We start from the raw sequence: 20,913 nt of genomic DNA, 5'->3' as shown, positions 1-20,913 counted from the left end.
CGGCTGGGCTGGCGACAGTGAGGGGGCTGCGTAGCCGCAGAGCGAGGTAGCCAATGTCGTAAGTTCTGTTTGCAATCGGAATTCTCGTAACTCCTGGTAAATAAGAGTTATGCAAATTGGGCGCTTGTAGTTACAGTTAATCTTATGAGTGATCGGGTGCCCTGGAAAAAACGTGCTTACCCACAAAAACTCATCTGTCCAGAAAGTGTAGCCTCTTCATGTTGAGAGTAGGAGGATTAAGTGGATAGAATGAGTGAATTATACAGTCCATTTTGCACCGATATTTGTATAGAAGATACAACAAAAACAATCACGGGTGGATTTTAAAGTGTTGGAGTTCCAGCTGGGCTATCTGATTAGTTAGGGAATGCATCACTTTGCCGATTGCCACTTTGATTGCTCCACAAATCTGATAATGCGACAATACTTCGAAAGAAAAGGTTCACTTCTACTACCATAAGTTTAACTGGATGGTAGGTGATGGTGACATCATCGGCATCACCAGCCACACTAGAGCAGAGGGAATCATTATCTCACCCACTCTGCATATTAGATTAATAATCATCATGTTTAAGTAAAATCAATATTTAACTCTCATAGTTGGAATTCAGCCAAATTGAGTGCATAACCAAGTCTAATGTTTGGGTTTATTGTGACGTATGCCATCACTGGCGACCGAACGGTCAGCTCGCTCAATATGCGAAACATCGGCCGTGTTGCTTCGTGCTGCCCCCACTTTAAATGTTTCATTTCTAACGATCACCGTCCACCGCCCACCAGAGCCCCCGACCCCCGTGGCTCCGCCGCTGCTGTTGCGCGTGGGCCCCACGAACCTGTGGGTCCACCTCAACGCCAACTCGATCGTGGGCGAGGGCCCCATCATCCTGAAGGAGGTGATGTGGAAGCAGAGTGCGGGGACGTGGGCCGAGGTGAACCGCGCTGACTCGCAGACCTACAAGCTGTGGCACCTGGACCCGGACACGGCCTACGAGATCCGTGTGCTGCTCACGCGGCCCGGCGAGGGCGGCACGGGCCTTCCGGGCCCGCCGCTCATCACGCGAACGCGCTGTGCAGGTACCCGGCGGGGCGGGCGGGGGGAAGGCAGTGCCGGGCGTGGGGTGGAGAGTAGGGGGTGGGGTAATCGGTGTAGAGTGTAAGGCAGAAGGCGCAGGGCACCGAGGTCTTGGCTAGAGCATTGATAATAACGGTAGTACAGGTATGGGGTAAACAGTGAGGGGGGTGAGAGAGAAAGGGCAGCGTAGGTACAGATACAAAAGGTACAGGTTTGGTTTGGGACACTCCTGGTTTCAGAAAGGCACTCCCATGGTGCCACTTGCCCGACTGGGTAAAGGGTAGGGCGACCTGAGTAGTGGGTGGAGCCTGTGAGCAGTAGGCGAAGCCAGCGAGAGGCCACGCCCCACGGGGGTGGGGCTAGTTGTTGGGTGGGCACGGCTATTGAAAAGTGGGCGGTGCTGATAGAGACATAAAAAAAAACTAATTTTTGTTTAACACGTAGGCTTTTGCCACCAATATCATCCGTAATAAAGTTTTTCGGTTAGATCGCCTAAATACAATAACAGGTACTGCTATTTTATTGCACACAAACGACAGGAGGTACAAGAGCAATGTGCATGCATAATGTACGTTGACTATCATGCGAATAACCCAACCGGCAATGGATACCCATTGCAATTTATATGCATTCATTAATTCCCCCCTTCGCACGTGAAGGTCTCACAAGTGACGTCATCACATCTGTCCCTCTAATTAAGGAGCAAAACAGGAGGATGTCTCCACAAATCTGGCTGTCGCCTGATGATGCTAGTTGTAATTACTGCCGAAACGTCGTACTCAGATTGTAAATAGTGTGGATTTGCTCTCCAACACACCGGTGTGCTGTACTAGTAACGAATTGGCATGTTCTGTTTACGACACATTTATATTTACGTGATCTAACCCACAAAAACGTATATTATGGAAACAATTTTTTATTTTATTTTACCAGGTTGGCCGACAGAGCTATACAGCTCTGTTTCAGGAGCGACCTGGCCACAAATAATAGCTCAATGAAGTGGCTTATCACGTGGAAATTTATAGCAGCAAATACTCTTAACACATGTTTCTAAATGTGGAGGGAAAAATCGGAGGACCCGGAAAGAAATGCACGTGAGTACAGAATAATGTGCAAACTCCAAATAGACAGCAGCAGCAGCAGGCGTCAGTGTCGAGATCGAATCCACGACCTCCTGTACACCAGGCGAGTGAGTTAACAGCTCGCCAGCGGGTTCCGAGAGAGAGGGGCTGCAGCTTACCATGTGTCCTGGTTGAGCCACCTAGAAATTAAAGCGCAAGTATAATTAATCATAACGGGCAGCTGTGGCTAAGGTTTCACGAGAAGAGGGAAGCACAGCGCGTGTACACGCAGATGTGCACGAGTCCATGGGGGCAGTGCACACATCTTCGTGTCACTGCCGTGCTGCGTTTGGTTTACAAGCCGCATGGCAACCGGCAATTAGTGCGCGATCCTGTGCCCATTAGCGCACCGCATGTTGCTGATGCGTGATTCACGTTGATTGCAGCTGCAGTGGAGTGTTGAGGCGAGGCACTGCAGCTCATTCCCAGTCACGTTCAGTTTGAGTCACGGGTTTATTGAGCGCGCTGCTGTAACGGGCACATTATTAATTCATTTCAACTTCATCCACGAGCTCTGCTGAGGCCGCCGCAACAATAATTTGCTGCTTTCTCACCTGTTAGCCTGTCAGGTAGCCGGAGGGCGGGGGTGTGCCATGGGTTAAAGGGAATGCCGCCAGGGCTTATTGTCTCACGTTCAGGAAGATTTAGCTTCGTGCTGGTCCTGTGGGGCGTGCCGGCGTCGGTCTCAATGGGCGCCCGTCCGCCCGCGTTATCTTTTGGAAATGGCTGCGTGTACACGAGCGTGTGTCAAAGCCTATGGGCCAAGTGCTTCAAATTACTTGTTAAACTATCCTCCACGGGCACGGGATCGAGAGGGCATCTCCAAGCAGCGTAACATTCTCCACCGGAGCGAGTGGCTGGAGAGAAGTAATAATTGTATCGGCACCGGAGCAATGGTCCGCGGCACGCTCCAGCGCACACCGTTATTTATTCTGCGTTGATGCCGCCGAATTAAGTGCAAGCTGTGATGATTATATTTGGGCAAAAACATTCAGTTTGAAGTTTGAGATTTTGAATGCGTTTCGGACAAGAACATTGCTGAACAACAACAGCTGCCATTCGACACTGAGTGGCCGTGATTTCACTACAACACTTGTGCCAGGCTAAGTGGACCTTGAGGTCACGTGAAGTGTCGAAGGCTTGCTGATAGGTCATGGAACACACCCAGGGTTGATTGACCACGATGACTGACAAATGCACCACCTGTGCTCCCCACTGTGTCAACTTGTAGCGTTTTAGCTGCCTGGTGCTCCACTCATTGTTGTGAGCATCGCTCCTCTGTGCCCTGTTTTTTGTTGGACGACTACTGCCTCCAACTGCCCAATAGTGTCCTTCACGAGCATCCTCCGCAGAGGTCGATTTTTACACTTGCAGCTGGTACCGCTGCAATTTGCTCCACATCCTCCTGTAGCGCATCGTCTCCCGCCCGTGCCGCCATATTTGGCACCCTCTTTTACATTCAAACAGAAGCTGCCTGGGCATGCGGTGGATTAAAAGCGTGCTAACACACACGCGTATATGCACTGCACATGAGTTGGTGATATTGCTGAGCAGGGATGAGGGATCAGCTCCTGAGAGGCTACCCGTGAAAGCCAGTGGTACGCGAGCCATTCATCGGTATCATAACGACCGATTGTTGTTGTCAGCCGGTTACTCCCCACCATCGGGTGAAGGCCTCCCCCATTCTCTCCTCAATCCCCTCCTTTCCCCGGCTGCTCCTGTCCGGTCGTGACCTCCGACCTCTGTGATGTTGTCTCGCTGCTGCTACTGCTGCGGCCGTCTCTTCCACTGTCTCCCTCTGCTTCTCCTCCCTTCCATTCGTCTTCGTTCCAACGGAGTTCGTTTCCTCTCTCATCTCTTGTCAGATTTTCTCATGACGAGTGCTGTGCGTTTCCACTCGATTGTCTTTGCTTTAACAACAGTAGCATCATCTGTGAGCCCTGTTCTTTCAATTATTTCTTCATCATCATCTGAATAGATCTCATTAATTGCCAACACGTATTTACAGAGCGATCTTCAAAGCACACGCCTTAGTGCCCAGCTAAATTGTGGAATACAGTGCGTGCATTGGCAGTGCAAAGGTAAACCGAAGAAAGGGAGCGTACTAAGCAGAGTAAACGAGGAGATGGTAGAACAATGTTGTTACACAGATCATTTCAACTCCGCAAGTTATCTGGCTCTTGAAGTTTTTTTTTTTTACAAGTCTGGGTTAAATTAGTTGCATATCTCCCACGTCTAATAAAGCCCACCAGTCACGTGACAATTCCGCTCCTTACTGTCATCACCTGCAGAGAGGATTTTAAATTTAGGACATGTGTCAAGATTGAATTTAGATTTGGGAGGTGCAGAAAGCGATTACTTTTATCTAAACACGTTTATCGTAATGGTTTCATTTTTATAGCCAACAAAAACCCGGCTAAGAGCACGGTGGAGCGTGGAAACTGCTTTAAAAATACTATTAACTCCCCGACGGGGCAGCAGATGTATCCGTTGTGTCAGACATGACACATCTTGTCGCGGCAGTACAGCATTTAGCGCAAAACATGCCATCGTTCATCCAACTTGCTTGTATTTTTTCTTGTTTTGTTCCAAAATAACGTTGGCAAATTATCGTTGGTCGTATGATTCATTCAATTCACATATCTTGAGCATAAGAATCATCTTTAATTCGTCAATCGAAGATCGTTACATGTTTGTCTCAAATGAATTGCACAAGTAGTAGTTGACAATATTTGGACTAATTCTGAGACCTGATTAACCTGGGTTCATTTACCAGCTTGTGGCTGCTCACATCAGTGGTGAGTGCTATATTAACCGGGTTTTGGCACTCCCTCCACCAACCCACGCCGGTGAAGTATGGTGAAATCGTTGAGTGTACTGAATGACGTAGGACTGGTGTGCTGAGCGATGGCCGTGTGCCGTAAGCATCGTCACGAGAGCGAGGTTCGCGGTCGCTTTCCCCTCCGTCCCGCAGAGCCGAAGCACGGCCCTCTGAACCTGCGCGTCGTGTCCATCCGCTCGCGGGAGATCAGCCTGCAGTGGGAGCCGCTGGGCTACAACGTCACGCGCTGCCACGCCTTCAATGTCACCGTGTGCTACCGCAGCTGGGCCACGAGGGGCCCGGCGGGGAACGGCACGGTCGGGGGCGCGGCGGCCGCGGCGGCGGAAGCCGGCGGCGGCGGCGAGGAGTGTAGGGACGCCGGGAGGGCGGCTCATGGCTTCGTGCTGCCCGGCCTTCCTCCGTTCCGCAACCTGAGCCTGCAAGCCGTGCTAATGACGCCCGAGGGGCGGAAGGCGAGCGAGCGGGTGGTGACGCACACGGACGAGGACGGTGAGCTCTGCCCCCGCGCCTCGGGGTCGCTGCCGCTGGGGTTCGATTAGTCGCCGCTTTTTATTTGAATGGCTGAATGAAATCTGGATATCGCTGACCCAGACGAGATAGATAATGGTGACCAAATTGACACTGGTCCGCCACTGCTGTCGTACAACAAACCGGGGTACATCGTGGAAAAAATAATATTTCACAATACCAGAATAGGGGAGAATTTTGTGTAAACACTCCTCAAGAAGAGGACGATCCAGGGAAAACCAGGACAGGTGGCAACCGTGCTCATTCTGCAGGGCCGGCGGGGGAGGTCGCCCCGGGTGGAGAGAGATCACAGGGGGCTTAACGGGGCCTTTCCTTCTCACTCCGGCGACCTTCAAGGAGATTTCTTTCACTTGGCGCCAAAGCTGCATCTCGTTGTCTATTTATTAAAACAAATATTACAACTTTTTTGACATTTTGGGACGTTGAGATAATTTTTTCCTCAGCTTATTGGTTTTTAAAATTCTTGCCCAGAGAGAACGAGCTTTCATCTGGCACCCTCTTGTACGACTGTGTATTTTCCTTTCCCACCTTGGCCGTATGTAAGCCGTGGTGGAAATGAAGATGAAAAGCTCCTGGCAGGACTCCCAACCTCCCTCGATTCGGACCGCGTACAATGAGGCCCTGTTTCCAGTGGGCTCGCCGGCCCCTTCCTTGACGTTGAGTAACATTTTCCACTGAGGCTGCCCTTTCGCCCCTCCGGGTAATTGAGTTCCTCGGTGTGCACCTTCCCGCCTGGAGCCAAGCCGTGCGGTTCCGTGCGAGCGCCGACCCCGTTTTCCACGGCGGGCGACACTTTCCCGGGTTGCCAGAGGATAAAGGTTCAGCCCCGCAATGACTTAATCACAGCACGGCCGAACGGTAACCTGGATACTCCGCATGTGGCTGATTGAGGGTTGGCTGGTCCCGGTTGGGCTGCTTGCCTTTTAGTTTTGCTGTGGTCGTGGCTGCTTACCGGGACACATTGTGTGAATAAGCATATCTCACAATGCTGAAATCGTGGAAGATTGCATGTAAAATCATCATCGTGAGCGGTCCGTTATTATTATAATACAGCTGACAAAAATCAGGAGTTTAATTTCCCGGGAAGACTCATATATTGCCCTGGATGGCTGCCCCAGCTAGAGAGAAGATCCTGGGAAAACCAGGACCTCTGGCAACTTTACCTTTGTTCAAATCCAACCCTTGCCCATTCTGTGCCACGCGGCTCTGCCGGTGCAACCAGCTGCTGCAGCGGCCAGCGCCGCCGGAATCCCCGCCGTGGGACGTTCGGCGCGATTGCGGGGGTCCGGTCGTTACTCTCGCCACCTGCTGCTGCGTCCAGCTGTAATTAAACGTCTACCCGAGCGCAAAACAAAACAACAAGCCACAAACGCCTCTCGTGGAGCAAACTTTACCCAGGCCTTGCATCCCACGCTGCAGCAACGATAATTTGAGAGCTTTGTCAAAAGGTTAAGGTGTAGCCCTGCAATTGATCTCCTTGCGCCGCTGCTGGCAGAAGGGCCTACACTTCCGCAGAGGCCAGCCATCTTAGAAGAGGTGGGGAGTAAACAAAACTTTACCCTACCACACGTGACCTGCCGATCGACGTGGGTGGACCATTTAAAGCAAAAATAAAACCCCTTTAAAACTGTGGCGCAGCAGCTGCACTGCCACAGCAACTCTAGTGATGTTACTCCATTGATGTTAAATGATTACATGTGAGCGTGACGTGACCCTCATCACATCTCTGCACATTTGAAAGGGCACCCCCAGTGGCAGTTGTCCCAATGGGCACAAGGTGGCTCGTCACCTTGTCGACAAGCGGGCATTAGTCTGCCCAGTAAGGGGCGATGATTGCTGAGTGTAATTCCACCGAGGGATCGATCTAGCCCTGGTTTGTGTCGCTACGAGACAGGAATGTTTTTTTTCATTGAGCCGCGTCTTCCTTCCAATGTTGGTGCAGTGGCTGTGGCCGCGGTGCGGTTAACGGGTGCCCCCGCTCAGTGCAGTTAACGGGTGCCCCGCACGTGGCGCAGTAAAGAGTGTCTCTCTTCCTCTTACTCCTCAGTCCCGGGACCCGTGTCCCTCGAGCGTGTCCAGGGCGTCGTCACCGAGGAGACGATCTTCCTGCAGTGGAGTGAGCCTGACGAGCCCAACGGCGCCATCGTCCAATACGAGGTGAGACCCGTGTCCGGCACACGCAAGCTCGTGCCGGACGTCGCTCGTTCTCCTCTGCTGTGCCACAGCCGTGAGTGCCGTCGATTCCCTGCCACTGACCGACTGCCTGCAAGTCCAGTTGAGATATCACTCTCCGTCGATGTTCGCCGTGAATGGGAATCAAACTAAGGATGGCAGGTTCATAGGGCGGCGTGCTAGTTTTTGTGCAACTGCTCCACCCAGAAACTATGCATATATAGCATTTTTATTATTTCATCATCGTCATCATCAGCCATGGTCGATCCGCTGCTGGATGAATGTGCTCCCCAAGCCGCCGCAACTTCTGATGATCCTGCGGTGCAACCATCCGCCCAGCAGCTGCTGCACACAAATTGATTTTTACTCCTTATAACTTGAATTTAAGATCAATAATGACTAAATCATTAAAAATGCATATGAATGTATTACTCACATTAATTACACGCAGACATTGTTGCCGAACAGGAGTTGCCACCAATAGACAAACTGTGCGAGACCATGCGCTTTGCGTCCATGGCCAGAGGCCAGCCGCCAGCGTAAGTCCTCGAGTCCCGAACTCCCCCGCTACCCACGGCACTGCACGCTCGTGCGGGCCCTGCTCAGGCCTGACACCCGCGTAGCGCGATGGACTGGGAGAGAGTCGGAGCCGTCTGTCTCGGGAAACTTTGGTTTGCTGCCAGCTCCCCCGGGAGTTCTAAACAAGCAGAGCGTGAGAGCATGTTTACGTTCGGAGAGTCTCGGCCACCGGGCGATCGACCCTTCCAGCACCGTGGTGCTGCCCCAGCCCACTTACTCATCTTAACACTCAACGTGATATCTCTAACTTGCTAAGTAGGGACATCGTATCGGGAGCCACACAGTCGATTGGTAATCCACTGCCGGAAGAAGGCCTCCTCCGTGGCGTGCAGGTCCGGGGGTTGCTGCGCCAAACACACCGCGCCGGTGAGTGGGGTTGGTGGACGGGTGAGCAGCATCCGTTCACGTGACACTCACCACTGAAATTAGCCAGGGCTGGGGGTCAAACTCAGGTCACCGGATTGTGCTGACAACTGTGCCACCGCTCCATCAGTGATGTCGTCACTCTTCTGCTTCTTGCCTCCTGCACTTCACATTTACTTTATGAGGCCTTCGTCCAGCAGTGGATAGATCGTGAGTGATGACGATGTCGAGTATAACGTGTGTTGTTAGTGTGTTGTTAGTGTGTTGTTAGTGTGTTGTTAGTTTGTTGTTGTGTTGAATCGGAGGCGACGGAAAGTGTACGCCTAATAGACAACCTGCAGGCTCATTACATTTACAACACGGAGGAGCCGTCTGTCATTTACGATGATGGTGATGTCATTTGTCTGCCGAATGTCAATTTATCCTAGAGGGAGGAAACGCACTCTATTGATTGTTTTTGTATGCTATATATATCTCAATCTGTTTGCAGACCGTACACGTCACACCAATTAATTACTTTACACTTTACACATCGCAGAATGAAAATTGTGCTTGTACCAACCATCGCCAAGGCTGCTTGCGAATGGCCTCCTTCAACATATTTAGCGTGCTGTGCTTTTTTGTGGAGATTTTTTTACTTGTTTACAACAACAACAAAAAATCCTTCTAAGATGTGCATGTTGCCTTTTTGGTGAAGCCTGCGGAATTGCAGATTCTTTAGCGGGGAACAAGACAAATTAAATTACACGCCCTCGTTTTTTTTTCACGCGGTTCAAGGGCATTCCGCTATTCAACACCAGGCTGCCAATAATTCACTCGTCCCGTTCGCATGGGGTGTGTTCCAGCCCCAGTCATTTGCCACAAGAGACACAAAGCACGCCTAACTCCTCTCGCGGTAAAGGCAAGGGCACTTGACGGACGCGTCACCGTTATTGTGGGAGCCCCTGGCTTAAAGTAATAAATAGAATCTAACGCTTCTTTTCATAAAGAGGGGTGGGAGAGGGGAGGGCTCTGTCTGGGTTCCGACAAAAAATAGCGACTTTGTGGGGTTGCTTTGATGGGTGCGGCGGTGTTCCGCCGTGCCAAGCACACGGCACACGAACTTTGCAATCGCTCATTGCGATTGCAAAGTTCAGGGACATCGATGTCGCGACGATTGTCACACCATGGAGTTTCGGGTCGCATCGTGAGACCGGCAATCGCAGCACCCCTCTGCCCTTCTCCTGGCAGTGGGCCCAGCTTGCATGGGACTATTTGGTACAAACATCCATAACTACCTTGACGATCATACCTGTCTTCTGGGATGACAGCTCCCGGCGTTGGAGCAGGACGTGAGTGCAGTTGATTTGCCGTGGCACCTCGTCTGCTTCCCAGTGATTGTGCGTGGCCATTAAGGGGAGTTTTGAAGGTGGTCGATTTGCGTTATTGTCTAAGACTCATTATGCACTGAGGCGTGGGAGCAATGTTGCGTAGTAATTTAATATAAAATGTACTTATTATTCTCTCAAAGTAAAAATAGATTTCTCAGCCCCTCGGCATCCCAGAATTATGTTGCCAGACAGTATTGTTTATTCATGATAAAAGTTGTTTATACAAGCAAACTATTTAGCGTTTTCAACATTCGGTGTGCCATCAGCAGTATGTGTTTAATTAATTATTTTGAATTTTTTTTATATCTGGGAAAAAAGTGTATTTATTTTTTGGATTTTTATTTTTACATGGTGCTTTCCACTTATTTACTATTAATGAAAACACGTTTTCATAACTCGCGAAAACCTCTCAAATGTAAGGAATATGAAATAATTGTAATTGCAGTGGCTGGGTAGCTCGGAGGTCAAACCGTGGAGCCAGCGAGTTGATAGTCTGAGCCTGGTCACCCAATGACTGTACAAACTAAACCCATCAAATCAAATTTGACTCGGCGCTTGATTCGGTGCGATGATCCCACTGGGGTCTAAGTGGAGTCGGCGAGGCCCGGCCGCGACGCTTGCGGTCACCGCCGGGCCGTTTGGCCGTCGCCCGTGGTGACGTTCCGTGTCGCCCCGCAGGTCTTGTACAGCGCCGTGCGGTCGGTGGACCCGGCGTTCAACGTGGAGGACGAGCACGGCCAGGCGCACAAGCCGGCCAACGAGACGCAGCACCTGTTCCCGGCTCTCTACCCCGGCACCACCTACTCCTTCTCCATCCGCGCCAGCACCGTCAAGGGCCTCGGGCCCTCCGCCACCGTCTACTTCACCACCAAGATCTCAGGTACGCCGCGCTACCGTCACGCTGCCGCTCGCGACATCCGGGGAGGGCGGACGTCCGCGGAGGAGACGGAGCGACGAGATCGGCTCGCGTGCGGGAGCCAGGTGGAGTGTTGCCACCGTGAGGGACGCTCTTAAATCAAGCAGCGATTCTCTCGTGGCTGATGATACGTCGCCGTGTGATCCTTGCAGTGGGAAGTTTGATGCAGTACTGTGATTGTGTTCTATCGATCCCCCAGTGTGGATGGTCTGAGCTGACTCATTCGAAATCCCCCGGTTTGGTGAGATGAACATTCTGCTGTGAGTGAGGGGGGCCCTGTGAGGTGCCCGAGTGGTACAGCCACTGTGGTGCCCTTCCGTGGGGGAGGGGGCCATGTGACCTCCGCCCCCCACTTCCCCCTTAATAGAGAAGCACCCACACTGAAGATAGATTCTCGACATGCTCACCAATTAATTTCCATCTTGACAGCAGGAATGTGCTTGAAATTGTGGTGTATAGTTTTTTTTACGTAACGCAAATTAATTGAAAAACCTCTCTGTACGTGTTTATACACGCAAATAGTTGAAACACTTGTAGTAATGTTAATTAGGATGGGAGCTGAACAGGTATTTTATAAGTGTGGTATGTGTGTGTGGAATGCAGTGGCAAGCACACCGCTCTACGAACTCGGTAATTCGAGTTTAATTAACGCTCATGATCAATACCAGTGACGATTATTCTCCTCTAGGTCTACTCAGCCTGAAATGAGGACCTGGTACAGTTTGTAAACATCGCCATTAGGGAGACAAAGACGTCCGGTCATGCAGCTGGCCCTCACTCGCTTAACAGCACTTGCCCCATAAGTCTATTAAGGTTATGCGGAGGATCTTTGTCTTTATGTGTTTGAGTGTACGTATGAATCAGAATCAGGATATGTATTTATACTGGAGGAATCCGATGAGCTATGAAGCTCTTGTTCACAGATGTCCACGAGTGTGTGTTTCTACAGAAATTACAGTACCTCGTTTGCTAATTCATGACTGTGTTGTGTAAAAAAAAAAATCCCAGTTTTTAAAAAATACATTTCTATTTTAATTACTGAGTTGCAGAGGTCATTAGTAACGACCCCTAACTCTTCAGTCCTCTTGTAGTGCTTGAGAGTATCGCAGTCTCGTTTGTGAGAAAGTTTGGCGGAGCGGTTCGCGCGCTGCACTGTGAACCCGAGGTGGCGAGTTCAACTCCCGGTCACAGCGAGCGTCAGCAGTGAGCAATATCTGCACTGGTTCTCGGCACCCTCTTCACAGCACTGACCATCGTGGTGAAGTATGGTAAAAAAAACCCGGAAGTGGCACGGGCAGGCCTTCATCCAGCAGTGGATTTACCAAGAGCTGTGGGGTATTCATCGTTTAGGATGTTAGGGGGCCACCGCATTGACCGTGAAGGAAAGTAAGTTGGCTTGGCCAGGATGCGTCGCTGGCAGGACGGTGGCCGCGGAAGCAGAGAAACTCCCGGAGAAGACGCCCACCGTGGAGATGGAGCGATCGATTCCGCTCGTGCAAGGGAGCGGATCACTAACTGTCGCGTCGCGGGAGGGTAGAACAAACAGCGATGGTTTGTCGAGGCCCTTATCCAGCAGTGGATGGGTCGACGACGGCAACGACGATGCGGAGAAGGAGGTGTTGTGTTTGTTGCATACTGCGTCGCTGGCTACAGATGCCCTTCTCACGATCGAATTACGCGCTTATTTATATATATATATTTTAGTTGGAACACAAAAGAGCTTTCTGTGCAACGAAAATATGCCAGTTATGTGTGGGACCGCGGCATAATTTGCGCATGGGAAGTACGGAGCACGGAGACCGCAATTTGCAAAGAGAGCACTTATTTCTCACGCACCGCCCTGTGCCCTCCGACTCGTGTTTGCCAGGCGATTAAATCTACCGTGGCTGAAGTTTGTTTACTTTTGCTGCCAGAGTATCCGTTGAGCATGCTGACGGCTGGTACAGTGGGGTTAGGGCTGTTGTGGGCGCGCTGCCGGAAAGTCGTGAATGTGTGAATCCTGGCCGGTGGCAGACCTGGCGTTGCACCCTTCTAGCGGCGATGACATGAGTCCCACTCCCCGATGCGCTCTTACGTCATGCCGCCTGCTCTTCGGCACCATGTCCGACGTTTCGTTCCGTGTGCCCATGAACTGCTTCCCGGCACACGGTGTTCATTCAGTTTCCAAAGAAGCTGCCGGCACGCCGAGCGAAACGTGGAACATTGTGCCGAACAAAACGCAGCACGGCCCGAAAACACAGTGGAGATCTGTGCAGCGGCACAACCGTGAAATACCTGCACAATGGTAAAATGAGTACCGCCTTGTGAGAAGTCCAGAATGTTCTATGCAGAGTTATCTCTGCCATAAGAATGTGGAATTTCCGCTGCTGGCTCAGGGCTGCGGATAGAAAATGAGCACCGCTCGATCATTAGTGGGAAGCCGTTTTTAACCGGAATTGGTGGCACATGCCTCCAATTCGGCCCTCCTTGAGGCTAGGGTTGGTGAATCACGACAAGATTTGTGAAACTTACAAACTTGCTGCTCTGTGAAATTGCAAGGCAAAGACGATACAAAAATATGTTTTATTGAATACATCTGAGCAGCGCTTTGAGTAATATGCCCTGACTCGATTGCTTGTGTTTTCTCCAGATACGTAGTGTCCGCCCACACACACAGAGCACTCATCAGGGAAACTGACAAAACTTCCCATGCAGGATGCTCCGAAAAATGAAAAATGCGTCTTGGGAATCAGGTTGACTTTCTGGCATAAATAAAGATTATTATTAGTATTGTTGTTGTTGTGGTTGCTGGAGCAGTCGTGGAGCAGTCCGTGTTCACCAACCTGCACTGCCCATAGTGGTGAAGTATGGTCAAAACAATTCCTATGACCATCCCGGGGTTGGGTGGCCCAGCAAGTGGATTGACAACAGGCTGTACATACTGTACACGTCGTGTTACTTATGAGTCAGTTAAATTGGGATGCCCAATGTCGGGGCCAGCGGTAGGAGTGGCAGCAGCGGCCGTCACCGCTCAGGGTGCCAGCAGAGAGGTCGCCTCTCTCCGTGACCCCCAGCGCCCAGTGACCGCACAGGGAGCCGGAGCGACGCTGCCGGCGCCTGACGACGTCACTCCGTTGTGTCCACCGCGCTCCGGAGAGAACGACCGCGTGTCGGACGAACGCACGGGGGTCGTGGTGCGCAAACATGTTCCGTGACCCGAATGTCATCATGGATGCGTTTAGACTGGATGATTCTAGACAGGAGGGCGACGGGACGCCGAGCGTGACCTGCAAGGGGGTCCGAGACACAACCGCATTTAGCCGCTGTTTAAATCTCGAATGGTATTTCAATTTGTGCTACAGGGGTGGCAGCGGGAATGTGCTTTCTGGGGAAGTGTTGACGATGACAAAAAAATAATGTTGGTCCCTTATGAAAACAAAAAAACATCTTTAGCGAGACAGTTGTAGCCGGAGGTGTTTGTGTAAAAGATCAATGTGCAGCCCCATAATGACTCACTCCACTCGAGGGAGCTCAAGAAAGGCCCTCTTACAGGGTATTCAACCTATTATTTAATGCTGTCATGGAGGAGGGAGGAGTACCCACACGTTACCCCGCCACGCAGGACCTGACAATCGATTAACTGTGTTGAGGCCATTCTTCAACTGCCGTGCCAGGAGATGGAATCGAACTGGCGACCTCCAGATCGCAGGACCAGTGCGCGGACCATCACACTGCTGTGTGGCAGCGTCGCTCGTTTGAATGTCACTGTGGTATTTTATCTTTGGCCTTCGAACGCGGTACGTAAACACGACGGAAGCGGTGTCCACCTCTGCGTGTCGGAGGTGGAGATGGAGGGTGGTGGGCGACGCGCGCCCCAGGCTGACGCGCGCCTCTCCTGCGGCTGTGCTTGTAGCTCCGACGCTGCCCCACTACGGCGCCGACTCGCTCATCGACTACACGGACACCACAGCCACCATTCTACTGAAACCGGCACAGGCCAGAGGGGCCCCCATCAGGTCAGTTACGGATGCGGACGAACACACACGCACACACACGCACAAAGACAAAGATCCCCCGTATAGCCTCAACAGACTGTAGGGGCAAGTACTGTTAGCACCTATGAAGGCCGGAACGGTACACAAGGGGGTGGGTGGCCAGCACCACGCCCGACCGCCTTTGTCTCCCCAGTGGCGATGTTTGAACACTGCACCAAGTCCTCATTTGAGGCTGAGTCGACCTAGGGGAGGCCCAGGACCGGTTCAGATAATCGTAACTGGTGTTGGCCGTGAGCGGGAATCGAACCCGTGTCGCTGGGTTCGTAGTGCAGCGCGCTAACCGCTCCACTATCGCTCCCCACACACACACGCGCACACACACACACATGTACACACACGCACACAGACATGTTAACACACAAAGCCAAAACAAAGACCCCCCTCTGTAGCCTTGACAGAATGTTGGGGCAAGTGCTGTTATTGAATAGCACCACGCCTCTATGTCCCCAATGCCAATGTTTACACGCTGGATCTAATTTAAGGCTCTATAGATAATCACACACCGACATATCAACATACATACATACATACGCACCCAGATCCAAAACATAGGCTTCCATACACAAAAATCACATACACACAATTGTACACTTATACACACATATCAAACACACACACACATCAAACACACACACATACATATACAGGTAGCAACAACAGCAGCAACCATTTTCCACCAAGCTGTGGTGCCGTCACTACAGCACTTGTGCCAGGCTAGGTGTACTTTGAATCCCCGTGAAGTGTCAGGCGTGCTGTGGCATGAGGTCATGGGACAGATCCAGATGTCATCGGTTGACTGACTGAGATGGCTGGCAGATGCACCACTCGTGCTCCCAACTGAGCTCCCAACTCGCTGCCTTTTAGCCGCCCGGCGCTCCGCTCGTCGTTGTGCAGATTTCCCAAGACAGCTACTTGGAACAGAGGACGACGGTCCTGGGAAAACCAGGACAGGTGGTAACTCCCATTTTGGTCTGGTCTCATCTAGCACACAGGGTTTCACATCCAGCCTGAGCTCAGAAATCCTGGGTTGTGAAATCACGAAGCGTTGCTTGCTCCACGCAGAAGGGCAACAAAAAGAAGCCACAATGTATAAGAACCCCGTGCACGTCTCCACCAATAACGAACGCCGTAGCGGTGATTTCCTCTCCTTCAGCGGTGCCGGGTATCGGTTGTAAATCTCGGATACGGTGGCAATCCGTGCGCAGCATAAGGGTGCGGGTTAAATGATTAATTACTCAATTTTTTTTAATGAAAAAGGTTTTGTATTGGCTTGGGAAATATTTTTTGTATGATGCAACCACCACAATATGTTGCTATCAAAGATTTTTCTGGCTCTCTTGTGCCAACACACTTTTTTTTAATTTCCAACTTTGCCCGCAGTAAAGCACGAGAGTATTTGCATAAGTAAATTACTATGTTAATTAGATACATCTTATCTCGTGGCTGTTTCGTTAAAGGCCAGTAAATTGTGTTTTCCAACATGTCTATGTTTCACTGGGTCTGATGTGCAAATTAGGCAAATTGATTTGGCTAATTTCACATCGTCTGTAAGTCTCTTGAAGATTTGAATGCATCTAAGGCCAGGCTAATTGAAGTTCTTACGCACACATCAGGGTTGGGCATCACTAGCAGGCGAAGGAGCTGCATGCTAAGCTGCTGTTGCCTCCCGTTTGCGCGTTGACTCACAGTGGGTGAGACGTTTTGATTAAATACGGACCCCTAAACACAAACTGCCAGTGAGATGTCACAAAAGATTTGCGGAACTAATTTGATCGGAAAACATGAAACCGCGTTAGTCTTTCACAGTGTAGTGTCAGCGTTTTTTTTATTTCGGGGAAAATATAAGTATTCTGAGCATCCTGAGAAATACAAAAAAAAATCACAAATGAACGAATTGATTGTTTTGGCCAATGCTCTCTTATCATCAATTTCAAATTATCATCGACGCTAAATTATTTTTGGGCAAGTTCTGTTTGCGAGCATCTATCAATGCCAGCGTGGTTCACGATGGGACGGTGTGACCAGCACTGCCGCACCGGTGCTGGTTTTTATTTAGATCGCCGCACCAGCAGCTACTCATTTGAGGCCGAATCAACAACCAGGTTGAGGCCCAGATTTTGGTTAAGTCCTCGCTCTCCACTGTTGTTAGCCGTAGCACGGAATAGGATCCGAGTAGCCGGGTTTGTAGCATGCTGCACCGCCGCTCCCCGCCGCGTATTGCACGCATCTGCGGGCTCGTGGTGAGGTGCGCTCGATGAATATAAATGGAGCCTCGACTCGCGGTTAAATGAGCTGTTAAAATTGATGGCCGTCCGCCGCTTCTCGACGGAGGATGCGGGGACTTGAGTCCGCAGGTCAGTGCCCAAGGTTGCCAGCGCCGCGCGCGCCAAAGCCACTGGCGCAGTCACTCGAAGGTCCTAAAATTTATGCAGCTGCTCCCGTGTGTTTATCGCGAGCCCTTTCCGTACCCCGCTCGCACTCTCGCTCGCATGAACGATGACGGAATTTGCGAAAAAAATCGTCCGCTGTGCTGCCGGGTCCACCGTTGGCCGTGACAACTCCCGAGGTGTGGCACATTGTCGCGGCGTTGATGAGGATAATGGCACTGATTTTAAATATGATCATGATAATTCTATAGTGTAGTTTATGGAGAAGTGTGTTGTCATGGGTTTTTATTTTCTATACAGTTGCTAAGCCAGCAACAAACAATACTATAGATGAGTTGACACGTTTCTTGAATCGTGGTTATGATTATTATGCGAGGTTTGGAATAGAGATGGCAATGATGGGAGGAGGGAATTCCACAGTGGAGCAGTGCGAGGGAAGAACGAGTGGGAGAAGCGATGCGACTGCCTAGCAGTGTGGTGGTGAACGCAGTGTGGATCTGCACTGCTCTGTGAACCCGACGACCCGAGTTTTATTCCCGGCCACGGTTAACATCAGCGGCTCGGTTGTCGGTGCCCTCTTCAGCATCAGCGTGGAGAAGCGCGGTGAAGCAACTCCTGCAATCAGCAAGGCCTGAGGAGACTTTCACTCAGCAGCTGTTTAACAAAAGGGTGTCAACGTAACTCCTTTAGTCATTTATCCATCTTAGAACAGAAGAAGCATTCATAATACAGAGGCATTGCTCGAAGGAAGGGCCAATGACTAAAATGTCATGATCTGGAATATTCTCACTTGATGAGGGCCGAATCAACAAAGCATCTGATGTCAGTGTGAGCATGCACACCACTGGCAATGCAGTTCCTGAATGTTTGTGTTTACTTCTGGCCGCGTACGGATCGAGCGGCAACAATCGCAAACCGCTCGCGCATCGTCACGTTCCACGGCGCGGTGCGGGACGAGGGCCCGCGGTGACGCCCGCGGTAACGGCGACGGCCAATCTCCCCCCGCCCCCGCAGCGCGTACCAGCTGGTGGTGAAGGAGGGCCCCTCGGGGAAGGCCCGGCGGGAGGCCGGCGGCTGCTTCTCGACGCCGCTGGCGTACCGCGAGGCGCGGGCCCAGGGCTCGCCGTTCTACTTTGCGGCGGAGCTTCCTCCCGAGGGCCTCCCCGTGGAGCGGCGCTTCGTCGTGGGAGACAACCACACGTACGGTGGCTACTGGAACGCACCACTGGCCGCCAGCAAGGTCTACGACATCTTCTTCCAGGCCATCAGCAGCACGCAGGAGGTGGGGGCCCTCGGCGAGTCTCTCGCGGTTGCCCAGCATGGGGCCCTGGAGGCCCCGGAGGCCCCGGAGGCCGCGGAGGGCCCAGAGTGCCACGTGGCCAGCGGCAATCGGCGCTTGTAACGCTTGTAAGAGATAAAGCGTGAATACGTCCGTGAACTGAGCAAGGTTATTCGAAGAGCTTTGGGAAAAGAGGTGATAGAAGGGAATTCCAAAGCCGGGTAGCGTAAGGAGAGATGTAGAGAAAGAGATGGGTGCTCACCTGCAGTGCGGTGAGTGACTGGGTGAGTGACTGGGTGAGTGACTGGGTGAGTGACTGGGTGAGTGACTGGGTGAGTGAGTGTGTTGTTGTGAACTGCAGTATGGTCGTTGAACTCCATGTGGATGATGAGACAGTGTCTGGTAGACCTCAACATGGGTGGAGAAATCAACAAGTTTAACACGTAGGCTTTCGCGACCAATGTTATTCATAATCGACGTTTTTTTGGGTTTATATCGCGTTATTTATAAATGTGTCGTAACCCTCCACCACCCGACACGGCCAATTAGTAAAAATGTATCACGTTGACAAAAGACAAATAGTTCACTGCTTTAGCCCACCGGTGTGTTGAAGCCACAACATTTACAATTTGAGTACGACGTTTCGCTGGTAATTGCATCCAGCATCATCGGGCAATTCGTCAGTACGACGTTTCGCTGGTAATTGCATCCAGCATCATCGGGCAATTCGCCAGAATGGTGAATTGCCCGATGATACCAGCGAAACGTCGTACTCAAATTGTAAATGTTGTGGCTTCAACACACCGGTGGGCTAAAGCAGTGAACTATTTGTCTTTTGTCAACGTTTTTTTTACACATTTTTACATTTTTACTGATTGGCCGTGTCGAGTGGTGGAGGGTTACGACACATTTATAAATAACGCGATCTAAACCCAAAAAAAACGTCGATTATGAAATCAACAAGTGTTCAAAGGGGCAGTCAACTCTACCCAAGTGTGCAGTGAGGTCCCAATTGGGTGCTGACGGGAAGCAGTTTGGAGGCAGAGAGGAGGCAGAGGGTGGCTCGCAGGTCAGAGGGCTGAGCCAGCTCCGCTGAGAGCCTGGGATCGAATCCAGGTGACAGGTGCCCGTGATTACCTTGGGTTCCCAGGCGCAGCGCGTTCATAGCCTCAGCGCATTCATGGCCACCATTGACTGTGCACAAAAATACACGTCGAAATAAAGTTGATCTGCCTTTAATTTGGCTAAATACCAGCTCTGAGAATTACAATTTTAGCTTTACTGTCATGCCAAGAACATGACTCTCATATGCCGAGCAAGTTGTGGGAAGTGCTTCGCTGTACTTTGTGTGACCGGCTGTATAGCCACGGAACATTGATTTGACAAATACAAGTGGCATTCATCACTGCTAAATCCATTGAGTGGAAAGGGCTGAGTGATGTAGCGTGTAGGTGTTCCGTTATTTACTTTGTATCAGTTGCACTTTTAACTGTTAGTTAATTTTGGTCGGATAATCCATATATTTAATCGTAGTTGTGTCATTGATCGGCATGGATTTTGGCCAGCAAGAGTCGTTCGTCGGCAGGCGTTGACGTCGGGAGGTTCCGCAGCCATGGCGAGGTGAGAGTAGAGCGTGAGGTCGCGGCCCCCGGGCACCTCTGCGGTGATGCCGTCCCGCTCCCGAGCCGCACTTCCTCCAGGCCTTGTACCGCCATGCGATTGTCACTCCCCAGCGTGCCGCCGCAACGCGAAAGCTTGCCCTCCCCTGTTATTGCGAAAAAAAAAAAATGATATCGCGCGGACCGTCAACCTCATTCTCATTCCGTGTAAACTTCCCTATTAAGTTTCTCCACGCTAACCTTCGCCGTGACCTCATTTACTACGACTGCACCTTGTGGGAAAACGATCAATTTGGACCGGCGTCTTCGCCGCAGACCAGAAGTTGCATTGACGAGGCGCGCTGGGCTGTGCCACGGCGGGGAGACGCTAATTGATCATTAAGTCGGTGTCCCAACGTGGGCCAGGTAGCCGCTGATTTGTGGCTGCGTCGTGCCAGCCACGATGAGCGGCGTGGGGGGTGGCCACCTCGCCAAAGAAGCGGAGCGACGGTCCACTCGGACAATGAGAGATGGTGGCGGCTTGCGGAGGCCAACATTCACCAGTGGATAGATTAACAGAGACGAGCGCTCATTTGTGCAGGGAGACACTCGGATTTTAGAATGATCACGAATGCGACAACGTTCACAAGTA

General features: G+C 51.3%; 1 protein-coding gene across 10 annotated transcripts in view; it reads left to right on the top strand.

The window, feature by feature from the left end:
• The window catches only part of LOC144938578 (receptor-type tyrosine-protein phosphatase kappa-like), a 195,089-nt gene that overhangs the window by 72,879 nt on the left and 101,297 nt on the right, over positions 1 to 20,913 (top strand). For all 10 annotated transcript variants that reach the window (XM_078866540.1, XM_078866538.1, XM_078866534.1 and 7 more), the window contains exons 8-13: positions 781 to 1,074; positions 5,168 to 5,524; positions 7,611 to 7,720; positions 10,726 to 10,927; positions 14,856 to 14,958; positions 18,399 to 18,666. In XM_078866540.1, coding sequence (XP_078722666.1) covers positions 781 to 1,074; positions 5,168 to 5,524; positions 7,611 to 7,720; positions 10,726 to 10,927; positions 14,856 to 14,958; positions 18,399 to 18,666 — 1,334 coding nt within the window. The remainder of the gene's footprint in view (positions 1 to 780; positions 1,075 to 5,167; positions 5,525 to 7,610; positions 7,721 to 10,725; positions 10,928 to 14,855; positions 14,959 to 18,398; positions 18,667 to 20,913) is intronic.

This window comes from Lampetra fluviatilis, chromosome 22, assembly GCF_964198595.1.
Source record: "Lampetra fluviatilis chromosome 22, kcLamFluv1.1, whole genome shotgun sequence".
Lineage (NCBI taxonomy): Eukaryota > Metazoa > Chordata > Hyperoartia > Petromyzontiformes > Petromyzontidae > Lampetra > Lampetra fluviatilis.
Note: the sequence above shows the minus strand (reverse complement) of the source record. Positions and strands in the feature narration are given on the sequence as shown.